We start from the raw sequence: 26,580 nt of genomic DNA, 5'->3' as shown, positions 1-26,580 counted from the left end.
TGAAAAGCTGTACGGATTTATCATTGAGCAACAAATCTGTCTTAGTTCTCTTTTCTACCACAGTCACACAACAAACATTACCCAGTTCCTGATAATTACCCTCAGGTCGTAATGTAAACGCTGTCATCTATGATGCCTCCTCCCTCACCCCCCGTTTTGAGAAACAGTTTCCTGCAACGAAGCCCAGGCTTTGAACACACTGCGTCATGAGTATTCAGACTGATGACCACTAGCAGCACTGGTGAGACAAGGTCTCATTATGAACCCCTGGCTGACCTGGAATTTGCCATGCAGCCCAAGAAGGCAATCTACATCCTGTCTCCCATGAGCTGGCAAGCACCTCTGTGCCCAACTCATCAGTAAATTTTTCTAAAATTCAAAAAATGTTATTTGGAAGAATTCTGTGTTAGTTAGCTTTTTGTTGCTGTAACAAATCAAAAGCAAAATCCACTTGGGGAGAAAAGGGTTTATTTCAATTTATACTTCCAGGTCATGATCCATTATTGAAAAAATAAGGGCAGCCGGGCGATGGTGGTACACGCCTTTAATCCCAGCATTTGGGAGGCAGAGGCAGGCAGATCTCTGTGAGTTCGAGACCAGCCTGGTCTACAGAGCTAGTTCCAGGACAGGCTCCAAAGCCACAGAGAAACCCTGTCTCGAAAAACCAGAAGAAAAAAGAAAAAAAAGAAAAAAATAAGGGCAAAAGTTCAACCCAGAATCTTGAAGCAGAATCCCTGGAGAAAAGCTGCTAACAGGCTTGTTCTCTGGCTCCTGTTCAGCTGGCTTTCTTGTACACTCAGGGATAAAGTGTCCAAGAAGCAGTACTGCCCACAGTGGGCTAGGTCCTCCCACATCAATCAGCAATCACGACAATGCCTCACAAACCCACCAGTAAGCCAACACGATATAGGCAAGTCCTCAACTGAAGGCCCAAGGTGACTCTAGTTTGTGTCAAGCTGAAAATAAACACTGGCCACTATAGCCTTGCTCAAAGTTCTTGTAACAGTGACAAGCCTGAGATGGAAGATGGCCGTCATCCCAAACACCATGGGCTACCTCACCATCTTCATTCGAAAGGCGCTTAGGCATGGTAGCAGAGGCAGATAAATTTCTGGGTTTCAGGCCACCCAGGGTCACATATTAAAAACTGTACTAAAACATAGAAGTAAAACAGTAAAACACACTTAGTTAATGCTAAGTGTACCGAACTCACGGGTTTTAATATTATTTTTGTGTTTGCTTGTAAACAAGTTATCCTGAAACAGACCAGGCAAGCTTCAAAATAAGAGATCTATCTGCCCCTGCCTCCCGGGTGCAGGATTAAAAAAAGTGCATGCCACCACAACTGGCTCACCATGTTTTTAACTAGTTAGAGTAAGCTTAACTAGCCAGTCGTGAAGGTGAACACCTTTAGACTCAACACTTGGGAGCAGAGGCAGGTAATCTCTGTGACTATGACGCCAGCCTTGTTTAAATAGTTCCAAGACAGTCGGGGCTATGTAGAGACACCCTGTCTCAAAAAACAAAATGAAACAAAAACTAGTGAGCTTAAATTCCTTTCCTTCTTTAAAGACAATCCTCACTATGTAGCCCGACCTGGGTATATATCCAAAGGATGCTCAATCGTGCCACAAGGACATGTACTCAACTATGTTCATAGCAGCATTGTTTGTCATAGCCAGAACCTGGAAACAACCTAAATGCTCCTCAACCGAAGAATGGACAAGGAAAATGTGGCACATTTACACAATGGAGTATTACACAGCAGAAAAACAAAACAAAACAACAACAACAACAAAAAGACAGCTTGAATTTTGCAGGAAAATGGATGGAGCTAGGAAACATTATTTTGAGTGAGGTAACCCAGACACAGAAAGACAATTGTCATATGCACTCACTCATAGGTGGTTTTTAAACATAAAGTAAAGAAAGCGCCTACAAACCACAATCCCAGAGAACTCAGACAACAATGCAGACACTAAGAGAGACTTACATAGATCTAATCTACATGGGAAGTAGAAAGTAGAAAAAGACAAGATCTCCTGAGTAAATTGGGAGCATGCGGACCTTGGGGAATGATTGAAGGGAGGAGGTGAGAGGCAGGGAGGGGAGCAGATAAAAATGTATAGCTCAATATATATCAATAAAAAAGAAGCTAGATCTAATGGGCCAAGCAGTGATTTAATTAATACAGTTTCTGTGTGATTATTTCGGGGCTGGGCAGCCAGAAACCAACAAGAGGCCCCCTCCAATACACTGTAGTAATATAAGCAGCCAGACCACAACTGTATTCAACCATGGCTTCTGTACACAAATATGATTGGTAATTTCTAGGAGAGTATTCAGAAATCTGTCCTTTGAAGGAGTTAGGGGTTAGGACTTTTTGAGGATTCAAAAAATTTTACTGTCTATCTCAATTGCTTCTTTTGCATACACAATATTTGCACCCTACCCCAACAAGCGCTAACTCTGGCTCTAGGAAAATGTTTATAATGATTGTACAATTCAAACTGATACAAGCTTACAGGACAACTATGAAGCGAACAGTATCCAAATAATCCATATCCACAAGAAAATATTAAAAATGGTACAAAGGGAATGAATCATGAAAGTTCATTTGTCTTGCAAATTTTCTTGAACTGATGATGACAGTATACAGACAATCTAAGAATATTTTCTTTAGGGGCTGGAGAGATGGCTCAATGGTTAAGAGTATTGACTGCTCTTTCAGAGTTCCTGAGTTCAATTCCCAGAAACCACATCGTGGCTCACAACCATTTGTCGTGATTCTGGCCTGTAGACATACATGCAGCATGCAGACACAATACTGTATAAATAAATCTTTTTTTTTTTTTTTTTTGGTTTTTCGAGACAGGGTTTCTCTGTGGCTTTGGAGCCTGTCCTGGAATTAGCTCTGTAGACCAGGCTGGTCTCGAACTCACAGCGATCCGCCTGCCTCTGCCTCCCGAGTGCTGGGATTAAAGGCGTGCGCCACCACCGCCCGGCTAAATAAATCTTTAAAAAAAAAAAACAAACAAACAAAACCAGAAACAAAAAAGAGAATATTTTCTTTAACACAGTGCTGCGACTCAGTACACAGAGTCTCATTATGTCTCAGGAATTCATCATTACATAGCCTCTGTCTTGTTAAATTGATCTACCCAAGGAAAAAGCTTCTTCCACTTGAGGTTACTGCAAATGCTACTTTTTACCCAAAGTATGTTATAGATTTGCTCTTCTAAGTCCTAGCATCATCCAAAGGCAGAAAACTTTCTCCTCTCCTAACGGTTCTCTTTTCATTCTGGCTAGTTTCATGTGATGAGAATGCCAGGACCCACTTTTTGTTAGAAATGCCCCTGTGGCACTGTGGACAAACTTCCTGTTAGCAAAGGTTCCCTCTCACCTGGCTGGGGAGGATGTGGTGGCGGCATCTGATGGTGCATCAGAGGGTAGGGTGGGGGCTGCTGATGAGGCATCATGCCAGGGTGCCCTGCTGCTCCAAGCGGGGCCAGACCAGGTCCTCCTGAGTGCTGGTGTGCTTGCTGAGGGTTCTGGCCATGCTGCTGCTGTTCCATCTGCTGTCGAGCTCGTAGCTCGGCATATTTCAACTGTTCCATGTGGAAGTTCTGGCGCTCAGTAAGCAACTGCTGTCTCTGCTGTTCTAGCTGTAAGGGAAGTAGAAGAGAAATGCCCCAGGAGGGTTCTCAGGACTTTATAATGTGTAGGACATGTATTTGATACATGAGTTCCATCTACACCATCATATAGGCAGAGGCTCCTTATCAGAGATGTCCTTATGTTTAGTCTAAGATCTACTTTTCCTTATACTAACCTGCTGTGGGGTCAATGCCCCGTGGCCCTACTTTTTGACAGACAGGAAGGCTTTCTTCTTCCCTCCCCCCCCACCCGGTTTTTCAAGACAAAGTTTCTGTGCAACAGTTCTGTCTGTCCTGGAACTCACTTCATAGACCAGGCCTGTCTCTGCCTTCCGAATGCTGAGATTAACGGTGTACATCACAAAAAAGAAATCAATAAATAACTAAGAAAAAGCTGGCAAGTTTTCAATCCCAGCACTCAGAAGTTGGAGATGTGAGGATCAAGAGTTCAAGGTCCTTCATGGCAGGTAGTAAGTCTGTGCTGGAGGTGACACCGACACAATAAACAAACAAACAAATACATTTTGATTATAAGTAGAATATGTACTGTCATATTAAATTATTATAATTTCAGTTGCTTTAAACTTTTGTAACATGGCTGATACAAAATCTTTTTTTTTTAAACATTTATTTATTTATTATGTATACAATATTCTGTCTGTGTGTATGCCTGCAGGCCAGAAGAGGGCACCAGACCCCTCTACAGATGGTTGTGAGCCACCATGTGGTTGCTGGGAATTGAACTCAGGACCTTTGGGAGAGCAGGCAATGCTCTTAACCACTGAGCCATCTCTCCAGCCCCCCTGATACAAAATCTTAATAACATGCATGGCTCAAATTTTACTTCTGTTGAGTATCACTATGGAGCCATTCAATGGGTTAAGGAAATAGGACAGTTTGGCTTTTGAAAGGAGCCAATTCCATGAATAAATAATACAGACTATAAATAGCAAAAACTAGGGAATAAGCATAACAATTAAATTATAAAAACTTGCAAAGATGATCCACTGCGGGAGAGAAGGAGAAAGGTCACCGCAGTCAGGAAAGGAGATGAATGGAGAGCTATGTGCAGGCAGACAGCAGCAGAAGGAAACAGAGCTACACGTCAAGTTTAGCAGCCTGGAATGAAAGGCTCTGGCCTGGCTGGACTTCTTAACATGACAAGAAAGGACCCAAAATATAAACATTGAGAGAATATTCAAAGAGTTCAAGTCTGGAAGAACACTAAGTAGTGACATGTATTAGACCAAGCAATAGGAGAGCTAGAAACTGACTACAGTCTTGCTATTCTTTCTGGGGAATTTAGAATTCTGCAATTTCCTGAGATTACACACCAGAAATGGTATTTACTTGTGTTCTGGAGTCACTGTTTTAGACAGCTTGGCTGTAGTCCTGAACCTATTTAAAACCTAAAGAAGGTAGGTCTAGATCTGCTTTGTAAATACCCTGAACTGCAATGGTGACTGTGCTGTGTGTCCCTCCAAAGGGACATTTTTCATCTTTATATTAACCACTCAGTGTTTTCGTCTTTCTTTTTCTTTTCTTTTTTGCTTTTTGAGACAGGGGTTCCCTATGTAGCCCTGGTTGTCCTCAAACTCAGAGATCAGCTTGCCTCTGCATCCTGAGTGCTGGGATTAAAGGTGTGTACCACCATTGCCTGGCTTCTTTTTCAAATGCCAAGTAGCTTTGGGGGCGGAGGGGGGGATTCAAGACACGATTTATCTGTAGCTTTGGAGCCTGTCCTGGAACAAACTCTTATAGACCAGGCTGGCCTCGAACTCAGAGATCCAGCTGCCTCTTCCTCCCAAGTGCTGGGATTAACGGTGTGTGCCACCACTGCCGGGCACCAATTAGCATTTTTAGATGACCTAAATTCATCAAGGTCTTACGTGATTTTTTTTTCCCCTAAGACACAGTTTCTCTGTGTAGTCCTGGCTGACGTGGCTGCAGACCAGGCTGGCTTTGAACACAGGTCACCTTTGTAAAAAAAACAGACAAAAACCTTTTATATTATAGAAATGGGAAGAAAGTCAAATAAGATGGAATCCTAATACTTGAGAGATTTAGGCAGAAGGATTATCAGTTTGAAGACAGCTTGTGGCCCTGCAACAAAAGCCACTGTTACCAAAACAAAGAAACCAACAAATGAAGGGAAAATTTACTCAGTTTTCCTATCTACAATTAGCTACCCTAAATTATACTAGTTATCTGTAAACTGTCAGTCTTTCATTTATTCTTTTTTTTTAAAGAGGAAGGAAGAGGATGTGTGAGGGTTAAATAAGTATTATGACTGGGCATCCCTTGTTGCCCAGGTTAGTCCCAAACTCACAGTAATCCCTGGCGTCCCGCCCTCCCTGGCGGACTTGCTAAACTGTGTCTGTCATTTAAAAACATAGAAACTAATTAAAAGGAAGTAATTATGAAAATTAAAAAAGGCAAGTGATTAAATACACATACGCACACCTAAAAAGAAAACTCAGTTAAAACTCAAAGCTTTAATGGAGGATGAACAAGTCTCCAGAGATTGAGAGTACAGGTGCAAATTGCCAGTCCCCATTGGCCCCAGATGGCTCTGGGCTCCTAGATGCCCCAGGGTGCTCTGGGGCAGAAGCAGATCTCCCACATCCTGGCCCCATCCTGTAAATCAACTATTCCTGCCATATCAAATCAAGTCTAAAGGCTGCATAAATTCACACAGGCACCTAATTTTTGATAAAGGATGTCAAGATACAGTGGAGAAATGACAACCTCTTCACCAAGTACTTCTGGGAAAATTAGACACCCAAACATAGAAGAATCAATCGATATCTCACTTTCACATTGCTTAAAACAGAACAAAACAAAACAAAACAAAAAACCAAAATGGCCACCTTAATGTTAGTGTTAGGATTAGAAACTTAGCTGGGCATGGTGGTGAACATCTTTAATTCCAGCACATGAGAGACAAGGCAGATCAAGGCCAACCTGGTCTATAGATTGAGTTTAAGGAGAGACGGGGCTACACAGAGAAACCTTGCCTCAAAACCCCCACCCCCAAAAAGCAAGAAACCTATAAATTGTAAAAAGATATAAGATACAGATATGGCCAAGTGCAGCAGCTCATGAATCTAGGCCCACCAGCATTCAAGAAGCTGTGGCAGATGGACAACCATGACCTTGAGGCCAGCCTGGGCTACAGAGTGTGCCCTGCCTCAAAAAGAGGAAAACAGGAAGTCTGAACAGTGATGGTGCAGCCTTTAATCCCAGAACTCAGGAGACAAAGTCAGGTGAATCTCTGCGTCTACAGAGAGAGTTCTTGCACAGCCAGGACTAAATAGAGAAACACTGCCTCAAAAAAAAAAAAAAAAAAGAAAAAAGAAAAAAAAAGAAAAGAAAAGAAAGAAAGAAGTAAATTAATAAAATAAACTTGTTAGAAATGAAAACTAGTGAAGCCTGTATAGAAATCAGTATGCAGTTCGTTTTTTTTTTTGGGGGGGGGGGAGTTTGAGACAGGGTTTCTCTGTGTAACAGTCTTGGCTGTCCTGGAACTAGCTCTTGTAGACAAGGCTGGCCTCAAACTCACAGATATCCCCCTGCCTCTGCCTCCCGAGTGCTGGGATTAAAGGCATGCGCCACCACCGCCCAGCTCATAGTTCCTTAAAACAACAAAAACAGACTTACAGTCGGGTGGGGGCAGGGAGCACTATTCACAGCGGTCAAGGCATGGAATCAACAGGCATGCCCATCAACAGGTGCATAGTTCAAAGAAAATGTGGAGAACACGTAATTCAGTCTCACACAGCTGCAAAGAATGATTAGTCGGCCAGGTGGTGGTGGTGCATGCCTTTAGCCTCAGCTATCAGGAGGCAAATGCAGGCAGATCTCTGTGAGTTTGAGGCCAGCCTGGTCTATAGAGGGAGTTCCAGGACAGCCGAGGCTATGCAGTAAAATCCCACCGTGCGGGGTGGTGGAGGTGGAGGGGAAATCAAAAAAGAACGTTTAATGATTCCCATGACAATAAAAGCTAGGCTTAAAAGGGAAAACTATCACGATTTCTGCTACGTGGAAAGCTCAGTGTAAATGTGTGTGAAGCAGGAGTAGGGAGCAAAGAAAACGAGTGAAAGCTATTGGAGAAGAGGATGATATGGAGAAGGCTGAGCAAAGCAAATACAATGACTTCACTATTTTTCTTTTTTTTAAAAAAAAAACAGTGCTGCTTTTCTTATTTATTTATTTTGTATGCAATATTCTGTCTGTGTGCATGCCTGAAGAGGGCACCAGACCTCATTACAGATGGTTGTGAGCCACCATGTGGTTGCTGGGAATTGAACTCAGGACCTTTGGAAGAGCAGGCAATGCTCTTAACCACTGAGCCATCTCTCCAGCCCCTGAATTCACTATTTTTACACTAACAAAAAAAAATTAAAGACTTAAGACCAGTTTTGGTATCCAAACAACAAACTAGTAACCTTCATGACAAGCAGGGAGGATGGGAAGGAGGCGTTTCCTAATCATCTGGCAGTATGAAGGCACATTTTATATGTGTTCATATAAAATGTGAATAGCTGGTACAGAGCTATTCAGTGAAACATTATTTTTGATCTGTAGTTACGTCTGAATCACAGAATGGTAAGAAAATCAACTTGCAACAGAAAATACTTATAATCAAAAGTGCATATAATTAATGCACATTGAAAACGTTCTGGAAAACACCAAATTAATGACTATCTTTAGGAACAAAACTATTTTCAGTGTTATATGAATTCTATGACACATGCTAAATAGCATGGGTGACCTTGAAAACAAGCTAAACAAAAGAAGCCAGACAGAAAAGGTCACATAATTACTTGACATATATGAACTGTCAAGAGAAAGTATATCTAAAAAAAACCAGGAAGTAGACAGATTCCATGCAGGGTTGCCAGCGTGGGTACATCTTTCTAGGGTATGAAATGTTTTGAAATAGATAATGGTGACAGTGAGAAAGCCCTGTCTCTACTATGAAAACTATAATGCTGCCACCTCACCTCTTAATCCTTTGTGTGTACGTGGAGGCACGTGCTACAATGAATGTATGGCAGCCAGAGGGAAAAATTGTGGAAGCTCTCTTGTTCCACCATTTGAGTCTTATCTACTTAAACTGGTTCTATGAAGCCTGGAGTGGCGACCTTTGCCTGGAATCCCAGAAATTTGGAGGCTGAGATAGGAGGAATTTTTATTTTTGGTCACAAAGACTCCTTTTAAAGTATTTATTATCTAACTTTTCACATTATGCATAATATTCTTTTTTATAAACTAAATATTCATTTACTGTATTTGTTGTTGTTTTCGATACAGAGTTTCTCTGTGTAGACCTGGCTGTCCTGTAACTCACTCTGTAGACCAGGTTAGCCACAAGCTTAGAGTTCCGCCTGCCTCTCCCTCTCCCAAATGGTGAGATTAAAGATGTGCACAACTAACCACCTGGCCATACATTTACTACTATTGCCAAAAACAAATCAGGGAACAGTGAGATGGCCCAATGTCTATGGGCATTTATTGCCAAATCTGATGATCTAAGTTTGATCCCAGGAACCCAGGGAAGAGAAAACTGACTCTAACAAATTGTTCTATGGCCTTGACAACTGTACTATAGAGCAACACACATGAATGAATGCACACAAACAATGCTAATACTAATAAAAGAAACAATGAAATATTACAAGTACAAGCAGAGTTGCAAGGTACATACATGGCAAACACTTTTAATACCAGCACTGGGGAGGCAGTGGAAGGTAGATATGTGAGTTCAAGGCCAGCTCTAAGCCAGCAGGGCTACACAAGACTTGTAAAATAAGTAAATAAAAGTAATGTAAAGGTTGGACTGGTAAGATGGCTCAGGGAATAGAAGGTCTGCTCCAAAAGTCAGATGATGGATATTCAATCCCCAGAACCCATGCAAAGATGGAAGGATAGAACTGACTTTTTGACACTGGGGTAAGAGCATCTAAATTTCAGTCAACCTACATCGTCCACATGTGCAAAGCAAATTCAAGGCCAGCCTGAATTGCGGGAGAACCCTATTTCTTCTTCCCCTCACAAATACTGCCTAAATAGAATACAAACAAGAACTACAAAGAAGTATTAAAGATCATGAGTCATTCTTTTTCTTTTTTTTGTTTTTCCGAGACAGGGTTTCTCTGTAGCTTTGGAGCCTGTCCTGGAACTAGCTCTTGTAGACCAGGCTGGCCTTGAACTCCCAGAGATCCGCCTGCCTCTGCCTCCCGAGTGCTGGGATGAAAGGCTGCGCCCACCGCCCGGCTGTGAGTTGTTCTCAGACATCTTTCATTTTGGCCGTTCGGGTCTCATGGTGGAGACAGGGTCTCATGCAGTTCCCGACCAGCCTCAAGCTTGCTATGTAGCTGAGGCTGACCAACTCCTGATTCTCCAGCCTCCATCTAAGGAATGCTGGGATTAGAGGTGAGCCTAGTAATGCCAGGCTCTGTCCCTATGGACATCTTGATTTTATTCTCTGCCCTATTTCCTGGAACTATAGACTAAAAACTAAAATTTAATTTAAGGTGTTATTGAGCTTGTCAGCTGTCTTCTTGACTCTGATGGAGGCTCTAGGGAATCTAGTTTCATAAAAGGCTGCTATAAGCCCTGCTCTGAAGGCCCCACCCCCACCCGCCTCTCCCTACACTCCTACACTGAGTATACAAAGCATGGCATCTAAGGACAGCCCACAACAGAGCACTTTTCAGCATTAATATACTCAACAGATAGACCTGCAAATGCAGCTAAAGTTCACACAAAGCTCTCCTCCCTCCTTCTATTTGCATAAAACAAGAGAAGGGGTAAGAAAGAAGGAAAAAGGGTCCAGACAAAACCTAATTCACATATACTGCCAATACTCAAGTACCAAATTAGCCTGGAAGCCGCAGAACTAGTTAATAAGCAGTTTCTGTTTTAATATTTGGTGACAGCAAAGGAGATAGTCACAGAAAAAAAACCAAGTTTATTACACTCAAGAAGACCCCCATCATCTTTATTCTTTCCATACGAGCTTCAATTCTGCTGAGTCTGCATCTGATCTTGCTACTTCAGGAAGGAAGCCGTGCCTAGTGATACTTTTTTGTATTTTTAAAATTTATTTATATTTTATGTATGAGCGCTCTGCATGTACACCTGCACACCAGAAGAGGGTGTCAGATCATATTATAGATGTTATGAGCCACCATGTGGTTGCTGGAAATTGAACTCAGGACTCTGGAAGAGCAGCCAGTGCTCTTAAACACTGAGCCAAGGATCTCTCCAGCCCCTGTGGTGGCACTGGTCTTTATCCCAACACTTGGAAGGCAGATCTCTGTGAGTTTGAGGATAGCCTGGTCTACAAAGTGAGTTCCAAAACAGCCAAGGATAAACAGAAACCCTGTCTCAAAAACAAACAAACAAGGAACCTATGACAAAAGTATGGCTTTCTAAGCCTCACAGACAGATGCAATGCAATTGTTTCTAACCAAAAAGAGAATAAATTATTAAGGGCAATATAAACATAAATTAAACGATTAGGAATGAAAAGAAAACAAAGGGGCTGGAAAGACGGCTCAGTGGTTAAGTACATGGCTGTTCTTCCAGAAGCTGCAAGTTCTATTCCCAACATTCACATGGCAGCTCACAAGCACCTGCATCCTCTTCAGGCCTCTGTGGGACTTTCACATACATAATACAGACATGCATGTAGGCAAAACAGTCATTCACATAAAATAAAACTTAAAAAAAAAAAAAAAACCCAACAAACTTTTGATCTCTGTGAGTTCGAGACCAGCCTGGTCTACAAGAGCTAGTTCCAGGACAGGCTCCAAAGCCACAGAGAAACCCTGCCTCGAAAAACCAAAAAAAAAAAAAAAAAAAAAAAAAAAAAAGTTAAACATAGTTCCTCTGGAGAACATGAAAATTACTTCTCTTGGCCTTTTCAACAAATCTTTAAAACTAACAATCTACTAGTAAAGATACCCTGTTAGCGTGATCTTCAGAAATCTATCTGGAACCTTACTACTTCCTTCATCTGGAAGGCTGCCATTCTGGTCTAAGTCGTTACCTCACAGGGCTCCCCTAAATTTGCTCTACCAGTTTCTTTTGTGATTCCATAAAATAGAAGTTCTTCCTCAAGAATCTGCCTAGGATCTGACCCAGGCCTCAACTCATGGCCTAGCGGTTATTCTACATTTTCTTTCAAAAGAAACCATGTGTTTAATTTTTGCTAGTTGGGGACTGAAAGCGGGGGCCTTGTACAGGCTAAGACTATGCTCTACCACTGCGCTGTATACGACAGCCCCACCACTTCAATCCATAGAACTTGATAATAGTATTTTTCCTTAGTCTAGCCCATCCACCTACTTCCTAGCTTCCATTTAAGTCAGATTCCCTCCGCATGGTTATAACCCCACATGTCTGTCTGTTCTTTCTTTTCTTCTCTTTCCTTCTTTCCTGTCTTTCTCTTTTCGGTGTATTGGTATATTGTCTACTTTCGTGTGTGTGAACTACAACTGTGCCTGCTGCACGAGGAAGCCAGGAAAGGATGATGATCACCCATAACTAGAGCTGCACACAGCTCGGAGCATTGATGTGGGTGCTGGGAAGTGAACCCAGGAACTCTGGAAGGAAAACTAAGGCTCCTAAGGGCCTAGTAATCTCTCTAGTCCCCATATGTTAGTTTCTTAACGAGGATTACTCTGTTGACATCAAGTTCATTAATATACTGACATGTGTATATATACAAAGCATATACATAAAAACAGCATGTAACAATGTAACTTCATAAACTCATTATTCTAGTTAAGTCCCATGAGGACTCCAGAGGAATTATGCTTAACTTTGTTTTCATATATAAACACACATATATTTATATTTTTTTACTCAAAAAGAATTTTAAAAAATTTTATTTCACTGGACGTTGGTGGTGTACACCTTTAATCCCAGCTCTTGGGAGGTGGAGGCAGAGGCAGGTGAATTTCTGGGTGTTCGAGGCTAGCCTGGTCTACTGAGTGAGTTCCAGGACAGCCACAGCCACAGTGGTTGCACAGAGAAACCCTGTCTCAAGAAACTAAAAGTAAATATTTCCCCCCATGTGAACAAATGTTTTCCCTGCCTGCATGTAGGGCCCAGAGGCCAGAAGATGGCGATGAACCCCAGAACTAGAGCTGCAGATGGTTGTGAGCTCCCATGTGTGTCAGGAAAGAATCCTAACATGACTGGGATTGTAGCTCTTGTTATGCTACCTCCCTGATAAATTGTGAACTACCCCCACCGCCTTCCTGCTTACTACCACTCTATGGGAGCAATGGGATAACAGCTATGTATTAAGTGTATAAAACATTTCTATCTCACTCAAGCAATATTTAAGACTCAAGAGAGGTGGCTGGAGAGATGGCTCAGAGGAATAGAGCACTGGCTGCTCTTCGAGAGGTCATGAGTTCAATTCCCAGCAACCACATGGTAGCTCACAACCATCTGTAATAAGATCTGGTGTCCTCTTCTGTATTGCAGGATACATGAAGGAAGAAACCTATATACATAATAAATAAAAATCTTTTTTTAAAAAAAAAAGACTCAAGAACATCTACTCTTAAGTTTTTAGAAGAAAAACAAGCAACATCACATTTATATCTAACTCTGAAAGTAAAAAAAAATTTAAAAAGATCTATTGCTACTTAAATAAATAAAATTAACCCCCTTAAAAAGAAAAAAAGCTCATGCCTTTAATCCCAGCATACAGGAGGCAAAGGCAGGTGGTTCTTTTTGAGTTCAAGGCCAGTCTGGTCTACAAAGTGAGTTCCAGGATACCCAAGGCTGTCACACAGAGAAACCCAGTCTCAAAAGAGAAGAGTCTTATAGCAACTATGTCTGGGAAAACTGAGTAGGAACGTTCCCTAAAATGAACCGAAGGTTTGGCAGGTGCAAGAGAGAACTAAGCGTTCTCAACTGGCTGACCGACTACTCGTTTTCCACACTATCAGTTCCACTTATTTTACGTGAGAAATAGGACAAAAGTCTGTACACCTAAGAGACTCAAAGATGAAAGGAGTTAATAATGACCTGCTTGTCCCTAAGTTACATAACAGTAGATGATAAATACAAAACATGCTTGACACCTTGCTCTGTGTTTGGCCCACATGAGAGGTTACTAACTTGCCTGCCCAGGCTCCAGTCTGTCTGGAGGAAGGAATAAGAAACTGACAGATCAGCACTGCTGGAGTATTCAGTAAGGACAAAGTAATTGGTATTGTTTATGCTTCTAGTTTTGTCAAATACTTTTTAGAATATTAAACTAGAATATCTATATATTGTACACAGTTGTGGAATATTCCTTTACACTGTATGAAGATACGTCACTGTGACTGGTTTAATAAAAAGCTAAACAGCCAAAAGTAAGACCGCACTTTCCAGGCATAGAATGCTGGGAAGAAGGGCAGAGGTGTGAGGAGTCACCAGCCAGGCAGAGAGGAAATGGGATGGAGAGTACAGAATAAAGGTAATCAAGCCACTTAAGAGAACGAAAATTAAAGATATTGGTTAATTTGAGTTATGAAGAACTAGATAGGGAAAAGCTTAAGCTACCCCGAGCTTTCATAATAGTAAGTCTCTACATGGTTATTTGGGAGCTGGCAGGGGGATAGAGACCTGCTACCATACACTAGCACAGTGGCTGACCTAACAAGTTCACAAGATTAACAGCTTATAAATACAAATTTTCATGTGGAGTTGTAGAATCATCATTTGTATAAAGGCATATGTGTATTTACCAAACACTAATCACACACTAGACAGTGTGCCAAACACATGCCATAATTCTCTCACCTAACCTTTTCACAGCCTGCAAAAATTACTGTTACAGTAACAATCATGGTTTCACTTGCAAAAAGACAGGATGCTATGTTCTTGGTTGTAAAAAAAAAAATCAGGATTCAGTTGTACAGAAAATTTTCAATACGGTGATCTCATTTCCTAACATGTGCACCATATCCCTACTGAAGTACACCCACCCACCCACCCACCTACCTACCTACCTACCCATCTATTCATCTACCCATCTACCCATCCATCCATCCCTCCCTCCCTCCCTCTCTCCCTCCCTCCCTCCCTCCCTCCCTCCCACCCTCCCTCCCTGATAATAGGGTTGGACTACAAACTGTGGCTTGAGTAAGAATGGACTCCTATGTTTGAATGTGTAGTCATCAGGGAGTAGAACTAATTGGGAAGGATTAGGAGGTGTGGCATTGTTGGAGGAAGTGTGTCACTGGGGATGAGCTCTGAGGTTTCAAAACCCAAGACAGGTCCAGTGGCTCTCTCTTCCTGTTGCCCGAGAATCCAGATATGAAAACGTCAGCCTCTCCAGTACCACGTTTCCCTGCTTGCCCCCATCCTCCCCTGATGAGAATGAACTAACCCTCTGAAACTGTAAAGCAGCCCCAACAAAATGCTTTCTTGAGTTCCTGTGGTCATGGTATCTCCTCACAGCAATAACACACTGACTAAAAGAAGTGGGTACTAAAAGCTGTGTCAGGCTTGACCATCCTGATGATTGGTGAATGTGAATTTTGGATTAGAAAAGCAGTCCCTATGAGCTGGATCACAGAAGACAGTGCTGAGGGTTATCTGAACTCAATCAAGTTTCCAAAGGGAAGAATCTTAGTAAGTGACCTGGAGGCCGGACATCCTTGTGATATTTTGGTGAAGAATGTGCCTGCTTTCTGTTCTTGTCAAACAAAATCCACACGAGGATAAACTGAAGAGTTTGGATTAATGGTGTTGAGAGGTGATTTTAAGATTTTAAGAATACCTAGTATTGACTGTCTTATGCAGACCTATAATGAAAAGGAGCAAGCTGATCAAGGAAAAATACAAAAGTGTACAGTTTGAGGAGAAAAGGAAATGTAATGGAGCTTAAAGAAAAGCCTGAGGCTAAGTGGGATATAAGGAGTTGTGACCTCAGTGCAAGAGGTCACCTAGGTAAGGGGGGGGGAAGGGCAGAGAGGGAAAGAAAGCAAATAAGCAAGCAAGCTACATCAGTGAAGGAAGCTAGTTAAAATGTATCTAAATCAGGGGGTCAAGTTCTAGCCCCAACAAACAGCAAAAGATAGCAGCTTTGGCAAAATCTCTTGACCTGAGCCTAGTTTCAGCTATCAGTCAGGAGGTGAGATAGAGATAAAAGATCAAATATGTAGCCATTATAGAAAATTGAGCCCTTAAGCCAAAAGGAGATAAACTTCTATTTTCTATTATTTGTGTTAGGGGCAGGAAAATCAAGAAAATCTTGACTCATTTAATGGATTTATAGAGTTTTACACTATTCTAAGATTCAACTTGAAATATCCCTTTTAAAAACAAACAAAAAAATCCCTTTTTAGAAGGGATATTTTATATCAAGTATGTAAACAGAGAAGACCAACAAAGAGTTAAGATTTACCAAGCAGACAGAAACCCATTTATTTATAAACCCTGGTCCATCAAATACAGGGAATGACAGAAAATCTAGAGACCACTGGAACAGACCACCATTTTATCACCAAACTGCTATCTCTTAAGGCAGCCAGGGTCAATTTTCAAAACACCACCACCACACAAATTCCCCTTACTTACAGCCTCTTTCTCTCTGTCCATAATAGTCTCCAGCTCTTCAAAATGTCGAAGTTTGATCTCTAGTTTCTTCATCTGTGTTTCAACCAGGAGCGCCACCAGGGACTTGATTTTTCTCTCTTCAACAGCTGCCAGGTGCTAAGGGCAAAGACAACTCTAATTATTAGGTAATGAAAATGTACAAAAATGCTGAAGTTGAGATTTAGGTGAATAAGCTTTAGGACTCTTTGTTTCTTTCAAACATTTATTTTAAAATAAAGTAAAAACTCTCCTTGGTTCTATCACAGAAAACTTCTGGTTCTAATAGAAATAGAGAAAAACAATGCCCCCCACCTCCGACCCCGATGTTTTTTAATGGGGCCATCAGAATGGGTCAGGGATAAAGGCAATTGTTTTTACCTGAAAAATTGAGATAAACCTCGAGAACACAAGGAAAGAATCAACTTCCACAAACTGTCATATGGTCTCATACCCAAGAAATCGTAATTTGTTATAAAGGACTAAAGGAAATTCTCCCAGGGCACGTTCTTCTTTATCACAGAGTCTACAACAAGGAGGATAGCTATATAGGGCAGGCTATTTGAATAAAGACTTCTCAAAATTTTTTTTCTTGGTGTCTCAGTCTATATAGTCCTGGCTGTCCTGTAAGTCACTATGAAGACAAGGCTGACCTAGAACTCAGAGAATCACCCATCAACGCCTCCACCTCCCAACTGCTGGGATTGAAGGTGTGCACCATCAACAGCATGCACAAAGACTCTAGCTAAACTCACCTATCAACCACACCTATTCATCTGAAGTGAGACCCTTGAGGAACTGAAAAGAACGAAGATGAATCCCTCACATCTGTAGTCACTGTCTTTTCTGTGCTGTGATTTATCCAGGGAAAAGCAGTTTGTCTCTAGCACCACAAACCCTACTGCAGAGCTTTCCCATGGTAAGCAGACTGTGGAGCAGGGAAGACCAGAACAGCGTCCAGAGCTACACATACAAACACAAGAGCAGAACGGAAGTCACTTTGGAAGATGGCTAATTGACTCCACAGCCATGAGAGTACATCGGTAAGCAGCACAAAGAATGTGCCACATTACATATACTTGGCCAGGCTCAGATTATCTGCAATAACCAAAAATATATTTTGCAATTTCTTTATCATTATCTGCTAAATTTTGTGTTTATCTTATTTGTACAAGAGTTTAATAGTATGTACTACAAAAGGCTATCTTTTTAACCTCTTCATTACCTACAGAAACTAGGAGTTAAAATACAGGAGTCAATTAAGACAGAATTCTGGGAGGAATGATGACAAATGCTATATCATAGCTTTATTATGTTTTAAAGATTATTTTATTTTATTTGCTTTTTTGAAACAGGGTTTTTCAAAGTATCCCTGGCTTTATTAGAACTCACTCTGTAGACCAGGCTGGCCTTGAACTCAGAGATCCTCTTGCGTTTGCTTCTCGAGTGCTGGGACAAGCACAATCATGTACACCAAGATTTTTTATTTAAAAAAATTACATCTACATGTAAATGTCGGCTTTCTAGTTTGTATACTTGCTTTTTTTTTTTTTTTTAAGATTTATTTATTATTTATACCATGTTCTGTCAGAAGAGGACACCAAATCTCATTATAGAGGGTTGTGAGCCACCATGTAGTTGCTGGGAATTGAACTCAGGACCTTTGAAAGAACAGCCAGTGCTCTTAACAACGGAGTCATCTCTCCAGTCCTAGTGTGAACACTTGTATACAGTATTCTTGGTAACCAGAAGAGGACATCAGAGTTTCCAGAGCTGGAGTCATTGGAACATGTGAGCCACCCCATGTGGTACTGGGAAGGAAACCTGGGTCCTCTGTAAGAGCAATGTGTGTTATTAACCCCCAGCTACCGCGTCGGACTCAACAGCCATTCTTTTACACATAACAACAATGCAGTGTCATGAACAATCTGTGGAGACATCGAAATGAAAGCTGATATGTTCCTATACCAGTGCACTTAAATCTTTCACAACTCACATTATGGTCAAAAATATTCAAAAAAACTAAAGCTGGTTATCACTATGGTGAGTACTATACTATGTAATTTATAATTTTGATTAAATATATAACTTTTATTTCATTATTGAGCAAGTGTCTTATGACTGCAGGTACAGATGAGTGGAGGTCACAGGGCAACTTTAGGAAGTTCTCTTTTTGAAATGGAACTGGACTCAGGCCTGCAAAATCTTTTTATCCATGATGTCATCTTATTTTTGAAAAATAAACTTATGGACATGACAGAAAACTGAAAAGTTAAACCGGGCGGTGGTGTTGCACGCCTTTAATCCCAGCATTCGGGAGGCAGGTGGATCTCTGTGTTTGGGGCCAGCCTGGTCTATAAGAGCTAGTTCCCGGCCAGGCTCCAAAGCTACAGAGAAACCCTGCCTCAAAAAACCACCCCCCCCGCCAAAAAAAAAAAACTTGAAAAGTTACACACAGATGTTCAATAAATAAAAAAAAAAACAAAAAAAACTTCCTTCTTCCTTTTTGCTCTTCCTATAAGAAAAACAGTCTCACTAAGTTCTACCTACCTATTCTGCATGACTCTGACTCACTGAAAACTACAGCTTTTAGCAGAAAACATTCTGTTTCCCCGAGATTTATGTAGGAATGAATTATTAAATATTATTAAATACACAATGTTAAAACACGTTCCCTCAAATCTGCAGATCACATACATGCAAGCTGAAAGGGCATCAAGCATGAAAAAAAGATTAATATATCAGTAAAATTGGAAATTTAAGGACAAAACCCAGAAAAATCTCAGTGTACCAAAAAGGCAATAAACAAGTTATAAAAAAAAATATCAATTCAAATGTGACTTTGTAGTTTTGTTGTGTCAGGCTGAGTCATTTGGACTTGTATATTGGTGTTTTCACTGTTTAGCACATGTTTGAGCAATCGTGATGGTGAAACTAGGTTCTGACATACGAAAAGGTAACATTAGGAATATACATGTGTGTACATATATGCATTTAACAAATAATAGAAGGCCATGAATTTGGAAGAGCAAGGAGGGGCATCTCGGAGGGTCAGGGGATAAGGAAAGGGAGACATGTTGTAATTATAATTTACCCCCCCCCAATTCTTGTCAGGCAGAGGTGGTGTATGCTTTTAATCCCAGCACTTGAGAGACAGAGGACAGCCTGCTCTACAGATGGAGTTCCAGGAGAGTCAGAGAAACACAGAGAAACCCTATCTCCAAAACCAAACAACTAAACCAGGCTACTGTATATACTCAAAACTCTTGATATATAATGAAATTAAATTTAGAGTCATATACAGCAGCTAGTCAACAGAGAGTACTCATACATGTTTCCGAAGTCAAGAGTTGAAAAGTTTTCCTTCCTGTACAAGCCAACGAAAGTGAAGGACATGCTCTGGCAGATGCAGAGATCTAGAAAGATCACATCAAGGACAGTGCTGACACTCAAGATGTGTATTTATGACAGACATAGTAACAGACCAGCCACAGGGATCCATAGAGGTATTAGAGGAAGCACGCAACTACTCAAAAATTGACTTAATAAAGCCTGATGTGAGCAGACTGGAGACACGCCACAGACGATATATGGAATGTGGGAAAACCACCGAAGAGATAAGTAAGGAAAACCAAGTAGCCACTTCACTGTCAGAGGTTTGAGGCAGGGATTCCAATAGGTAGAAGTAATTTCTCTTGACTCACACAAGGATGAAAGTGGAGAGGGCTAACTGCAGATAAAACAGTCTAATAGGCCAACTTTTTCTTGGGTCACCAATGTACAGTAGTGTTAAACAGAGATATGATGACATCCAAGACTCAATCCATGAAGTTTAAGAACTCGTCAATCAATCCTTATGACAGACATATGGAGCAGTTATGATGGATATTTACACAAGGGGTAAGAAAACATTTTTCTGTGGCTCAGTTTTCATGAACTCAAATCAAATCCATGCTTGCCATTTTGGTCTGTACGGTCAATACTGAAGAAATCTGAGGCAAATATAAAAGACTTTGAGTAAAATGAATGTATTATTCTCGAAGAGAAAAAAAGAATATATCCTGGGTTTGAGGTTTCTAGTTTATTCCAAACACAATTTTCAACCCCTCTTCTAAGTCTCAACACCCAGATGGAAGGAAACCCAGAGGACCTAGCTAGCCATGTGTGGACACGCATGCTCATGCTCCCACAGTCCTAGTGCAGGTGTGGCCATCACAGCTTGACAGTGGATGCGAACATGGACGTTCCTGAAAGGATACAACATGGCGAGGCTGGTGAAAAGGCAGAAGTTACCCACCCCGTCTGGGTAAGAGCTAGATCCAGAAACTCTAATTACCTCTCCATGCACGAGGTGACAAACACTGAATAACAAGGCTGTTTATAGACACAGAAAAACAAAGCCAGGGTAAGAGAAACTTGGAAGGCTTAGTGAGGCTTTGTTAATTACAGTAATTTAAGTGAGTCCCTTGCCCCTGATTACCATGTAACACAAAAATGATTATGTGCTGTGGGTGGTAGCAGATACAACTATAAGGCACTCAACACACACGTGCAATGTATACAACATGAACAATCTGCACATTTGTCACATCAGAGGGAAGTTTGCTTTAATCACAAACACTGGAAGCCTCGATAATCTCAGGAGGCAGAAACAGGTGGATTCCTGAGTTTGAGGTCTGCCCGATGAGTTCTAGGACAGTGAGAACTACACACAGAAAACCTGTATTATGGAGGGACAATACAGGACTAAACAGTGGACCAGATTCCTAGTTTTTGGAAAAATGCTTATGATGAGCAAATACAGATTGAGTGACCAAGACGGTTCTTTACAGCAGTCTCACCTGCACAGAACAGCAGGCCCGGGGATGTATGATATAGTTTGTATAAAGAAAAGGAAACTAACAGCCCCAGTACCTGGTGTAGAACAGAATAAATAGTCTAGAATTTTATTTTCTTATTATATAAAATATCCTAAAGCCTAGGATGGAAGAGACAGAGACCATGCTCCAGGAGGAAAACGGGTAGAAATGCTAAGTTCTGCTTTTTAAAAAACACGAAAAACAAAATAATTCCAAAGGATATATAAGGAAAGAGGCTTAAAACTAAATAAAAGTCCCAATCATAAAACAATTCTGAATCACCTACTGAAGCATTTAAAATTTTAGTTGAGGGACAGATAGGGAGGCTACTGAAGTTATTTCTTCAAGACAGGCATGGGGGTATATGCCTATAATCTGAACAATCAGTAGGTGGGGTAGGAAGGTTTTGACATGAAAGCCAGCCTGGCCTACATCCTACATAGTAGGACCCTAGATTATAGATTTAAAAAAAAAAAGCAACAAAAAACAAGCAGTAATTCTTCATTAATCAACATTTTCATAAGAATTTAACTTTTAAAAATTGTTATTATGAGATTACATTTATGTGAAGAAAAGAGGGCCTTTGACATGCCTCACTGATTAATGAAGTGTGTCACAAATCTTAATGGCCTGACTTTGATATCCAGGACTTATATGATGAAAGGAGAGAACCAATTCTGTAAATCCAAAATCCTAAAGTCATCCTCTGATCCTCAAAAGCATACACGGTGACTGCACAATACACACAAGTACTTGCGCACACCCCCCATAACAACAAATAAATATAAAATTAAAAATAAAAACTAGAACCAAGAGATGAGCTGAAGAGTACATTAAACATAAGGGACGCGTGGAAGCTCCTGGTGAGCAGTAACATCAAATTTCTGGAGTTTGTAATGACTGTGCTATCTCTTTAAGAGACAAGGCATGCCCGCTCCCTCCAACAGCCCCCCTCTGTCTCTCTTTCTCTTCTTCTCCTCTTCTCCCTTCCCCCTCTATAACCCCCTGAATAAATATCCAACCTCACTCTGCATGGCGTGTCTATCCATGTCTGTCTTTTGCCCACCCACCAAGCGTCTCCCTGCCTGGGACCAAACACTGTTCGGGGACGGGCAGCCGTCTCTGCCTGGGACTGGCTGCTCTCAGGGCCGGCCACCACCGCTTGGTGACCTAAAGCACTTCTGCTGCCTACTACTGCCGCCGGGGATCCTCCAGCATTTTTAATTTTTCCACAACAGAGCTGTTGCTGCTTACATGGGTGAAATCATTTATGAAAAATTCAGAGTTGAAGGCTTATCTCTCCCACTTATTTCAATGTAAGAGGGGGGGGGACTTAGTGGTTAAGAGCACTGGCTGCTCTTGCAGAGGACCCTGACTTGCCAGCACCCACATAGTGACTCACCACTATCTCAAGTCCAGATCCAGGGGACCAGATAACCTGTTCTAGTGCTTCATGCAAACACACGATCCAGATACACATGCAGGCAAAAAAGTCATACATATAAAAGAAATGGAAAAAAACATTGTTGAGAGAACACTCAGCAGTTAAGAATGTGTCCTACTCTTCCAGAGCGTCCAAATTCAATGCCTCTGATCTCAATGGGACACCCAACACAAATGCAGTACACTCACACAGATGTATATATACAAATACACATACACACACATACATACACATGATTTTAAAAAAATGCAGGGTGGAATCCCAGCACTTGGGAGACAGAGACAGGCAGATCTTTGTGAGTTTGAGGCCAGCCTGGGCTACACAGCTACCAGGACCAGTACCAAAACTACCCAGAGAAACCATGTATCAAAAAACCAAAAATCCACAGAAAAACCAAAATCAAACCAAACCAAACTAAACCCACAAGAAACAGACCATTTTGGTTGCATGCCAGATTAACTGGATAGTGGAGACAGGGAAGGAAAGTGGCTGGTCCTTAGCAGGCAAGTAAAAGAGCTATTACAGACAGCACAAGAAAAGTCAGGGAAAACCTAAGACCAAGGAATCAAAGAGCAAAGCTACAGGTTTAAAGACTGAGAAAGGTAGGGCACTTTTGTAGTTTTCCTAATTTATACCAATGAGGTAATCCCCAAAGACAGTATATAATAAGAATTCAAATACATCTGGGTGTGGTAGAGCGGACCTTTAACCTCAGCATTCAGAGGAGGGCGGGTCATCAAGGCTATAGTCACACCCTGTCTCAAAAGAACACAATCAAGGCCAGGCAGTGGTGGCGCACGCCTTTAATCCCAGCACTCAGGAGGCAGAGGCAGGTGGATCTCTGTGAGTTCGAGACCAGCCTAGTCTACAAGAGCTAGTTCCAGGACAGGCTCCAAAGCTACAGAGAGACCCTGTCTCAAGAAACCAAAAAAAAACAACAAAAAAAACAACACAATCAGATTTCCCAACAGTTCAGAGATAGGAGATGATGTTCAAATAATCCAACTGGACGAAGTGAAAAAAGAAAACTGTTCCCAACTAGAGAAAAGGAAAGCAACAAACTGGTACCTACATTAGTATTATTATATAAGAACATGCCCCAGACTCCTAAGAAAGCTAGGCATGGTGATGTATACCTTTAATCCCAGCTCTGGGAGGTAGAAGCAGGCTGGAGTAAGATGGGTGAGAAAAAGCATATGGCTTATAAAGTATCTTTGAAAAACATGAGCAGGAATATATATGCAGTAAAATCAGGAATGAGCCTGAGTACTCCCATGGCCTGTGGTGAAGACATCGCCCTTCAGAGGATTTGTATTCACCCAGGTCAGAGGTGCAGAAACTCTCTGCTATGCCTCACGCCTTACAGCACACACAGAGTAGTTCACAACAGCAGAGTAGTGGGAAGGACTAGGAAAGAACATTTGTATTGACATGGGAAGAAATACTCAAGATAGATGATGAGGAAAATTCTAGATACTGCTGGTCTTTGAGATCTGGTAAATTATAATGGAAGAAAACCACTCAGGAAGAAATGGATGATTTTTTTTTTAAATTTCATATATTCATCTTCAGAATGCTTTAAAATGCTAAATTAACACGAAGCGTGGGAAAATAACATTTCCCAGTCTTCTTAAATATGCAGTGCAGCCGAGACCATGTTATAAATAGAAAAATCCACCCCCAGAAAAGCTGGCAAATTCAAGAAGAAAAAGCTATTTTAGGTTCTCTCTTTCTTTTCAGTCTGTAATATCAGAATGAAGTATTAAAAACAAAGAAACAGATTTTGTCTTAAAATCATAAATATTTCAATTTGGTAAAAATTACTGCAACAACGGTCTAAGACGAGTTCAACAGGCAAATTAAAAATGAAAAGGTAAAGGTGAGCCCTAAGGGGAATTCAAACTATGCCTTCAATTGGCTGCCTTCACAAAGCTAAAGGCAACAATGAATGGAAGGAAAACTGTCACCCCTTAGGACCGGATCTACTCTCAACACCCTCCTCCTGCCTGGGGATTTCTTAACCTAGAAATGCCATTCAAGCAAACAGTCATCTCCTGTCGGGAGAGAGGTTCTCTATACTAAATGTTCCCAATTAACTAAAAACAATATGACCATTCATGGCTTAAGAGAGCACGGGAAGGGGCTGTTGGGGCAAACCTTGGCTTTGGTAGCAGCTGAGGCGAGAGCAGCTGCTGCGGCTGTGGCCACATTTCCCTCAGAAATCTCGTGTTCCACTTTCTTCTTCCCAGTATCGCTTTCTCTTTCTTTACACGGATCAGTGAGTTCCTTGGTCTCGTCATTCTCCTTTTCTTCTGAAAATATTTTTTAAAAAGCTTTATTACAAGTGTACTCAGGTCTCAATAACCCATCTTAACTACTTTTGCCATTGATCAACTAGGACTGAAGCTACAAAGAGGTTTCAATGCCCTTTTCTACTTTCTAAGAGTTTCAGTCAATTGCCCCTGCGAGTAAGTGCACACCTATCAGGGATATTTTAAAGTGGTACACTCTGTCATTGTGTCATCTTTCTCAGCTCTGTGTACATTTCCTTGGACATAAAGGTAAGTTCAAGGGAGCATAGCTTAAGACGCACACATTTCATTAAGCAGAGAATGATGGGAGGACCAGCCTGAGTCTGGAAGAAATCAGACACCAAGAACAGTACTCCTCAAAGGGGAGACAGACACGACGGCTGAAACAACAATAGACAGAATAAAGTGGCAGGAATCGGGCAGACAGACAAAGCGACACCCCCAAAAGAAAAAGGGAGAAATAGGACACAGGCACAGAGAGACCAAAGAACAAGGGAATTTAAAAGCTGGTCAACAAATTGCTTAATGTCTATTGAAAACAAACATGGAAGAGCAGCTTCCAGAATAAGTACTGGTATCTAACTGTTGAATAAAACCCAAGGGCCAGGAATGTGGTACCAAACCTTTATTTAGTGCTCTGGAAACCTGTAACAACATCTTCTCTAGAGGCTGGGACGAAAAGAGAGCAAGCACAGAGACTGCCTAGATCATAGAGAGAATTTAAGGCTAGCTTGGGAAATTTAGTTAAGATCCAGCCTCAAAAACTTAAAAGTAAACAAACAACAAAAAACAAACAAGCAGGACCAAGGATATGGTCCATGATACAGTGTGTACAGTGACCGAGACTCAATCACCTTCCCAACAGACCAAAAGTGAATGAAGCAAGTCCACAGGGAGGCACAAGTCTGATCAGAGTACTTAGAAGGAAGAGGCAGGAGGATCAGGAATTCAAAACTAGCATCAGCTCTATATTAAGTTTCAGGTCAGCATGGGCTATTCTAGCCACTGTCTCAAAACAGCAACCAACAGAAGACGAGAGCAAAGTGGTTAAGAGCACTCACTGACTGCTCTTCCCAGAGGACCACAGCTCAATTCTCAGCACCTGAACACCAGCTAACAATGGTCTAGAACACCAGTTCCAAGGGTAATGCACATGTGTTACAAAGACAGGCACATAGGTAAAACACCCATGCACATAAAATCTTAAAAAGTTAAAAATGCATAAGAAGCTGAGGTAGGCAGATGTCTGAGTTCCAGGTCAGCATGAGCTACATAGGGAGACCCTGTCAAACAAGGAAACAAACAAACAAGTAAACAAACCTACTAACAATAGGAAAAAACACTTTTCTTTAAAAATAATATTTTAAAGGAGTGTTATGGATTATTTAACTATGTGAGGTTGTGTTGCATTTGTTTATGCTCGGAATATTTGTCTAACTATGGAAAGAGTGGTATAGTTGTTTAGTTATGTGAACATGTGTTGCTTTTTTAACTTGCCTGCCTAAAGTACTTGATTAGTATAATAAAAAGCTGAATGGCCAATAGCCAGAAAGGAGTTACAGGTAGGGAGAATAAAGAGGAGGAATTTAGGCTCAGGAAAGAAAGAAAAAGAGATGCCTGGGGTCAGTCAGCAGCATGGAGGAAGGAGGAGAGTAGGGCATACAGACAGAAGGAAAGACACAAAGTCCTGAAGC

General features: G+C 41.2%; 1 protein-coding gene across 1 annotated transcript in view; it reads right to left on the bottom strand.

Moving 5' to 3' along the window:
- Smarcc1 (SWI/SNF related, matrix associated, actin dependent regulator of chromatin subfamily c member 1) overlaps positions 1 to 26,580 on the bottom strand; it is a 113,054-nt gene that overhangs the window by 12,431 nt on the left and 74,043 nt on the right. The window contains exons 24-26 of the mRNA XM_057767246.1: positions 24,732 to 24,886; positions 16,257 to 16,391; positions 3,404 to 3,665 (exon numbers count right to left, since the gene is read on the bottom strand). Of these exons, the coding sequence (XP_057623229.1) occupies positions 3,404 to 3,665; positions 16,257 to 16,391; positions 24,732 to 24,886 (552 nt within the window). The remainder of the gene's footprint in view (positions 1 to 3,403; positions 3,666 to 16,256; positions 16,392 to 24,731; positions 24,887 to 26,580) is intronic.

This window comes from Chionomys nivalis, chromosome 4, assembly GCF_950005125.1.
Source record: "Chionomys nivalis chromosome 4, mChiNiv1.1, whole genome shotgun sequence".
Classification (NCBI taxonomy): Eukaryota; Metazoa; Chordata; class Mammalia; order Rodentia; family Cricetidae; genus Chionomys; species Chionomys nivalis.
Note: the sequence above shows the minus strand (reverse complement) of the source record. Positions and strands in the feature narration are given on the sequence as shown.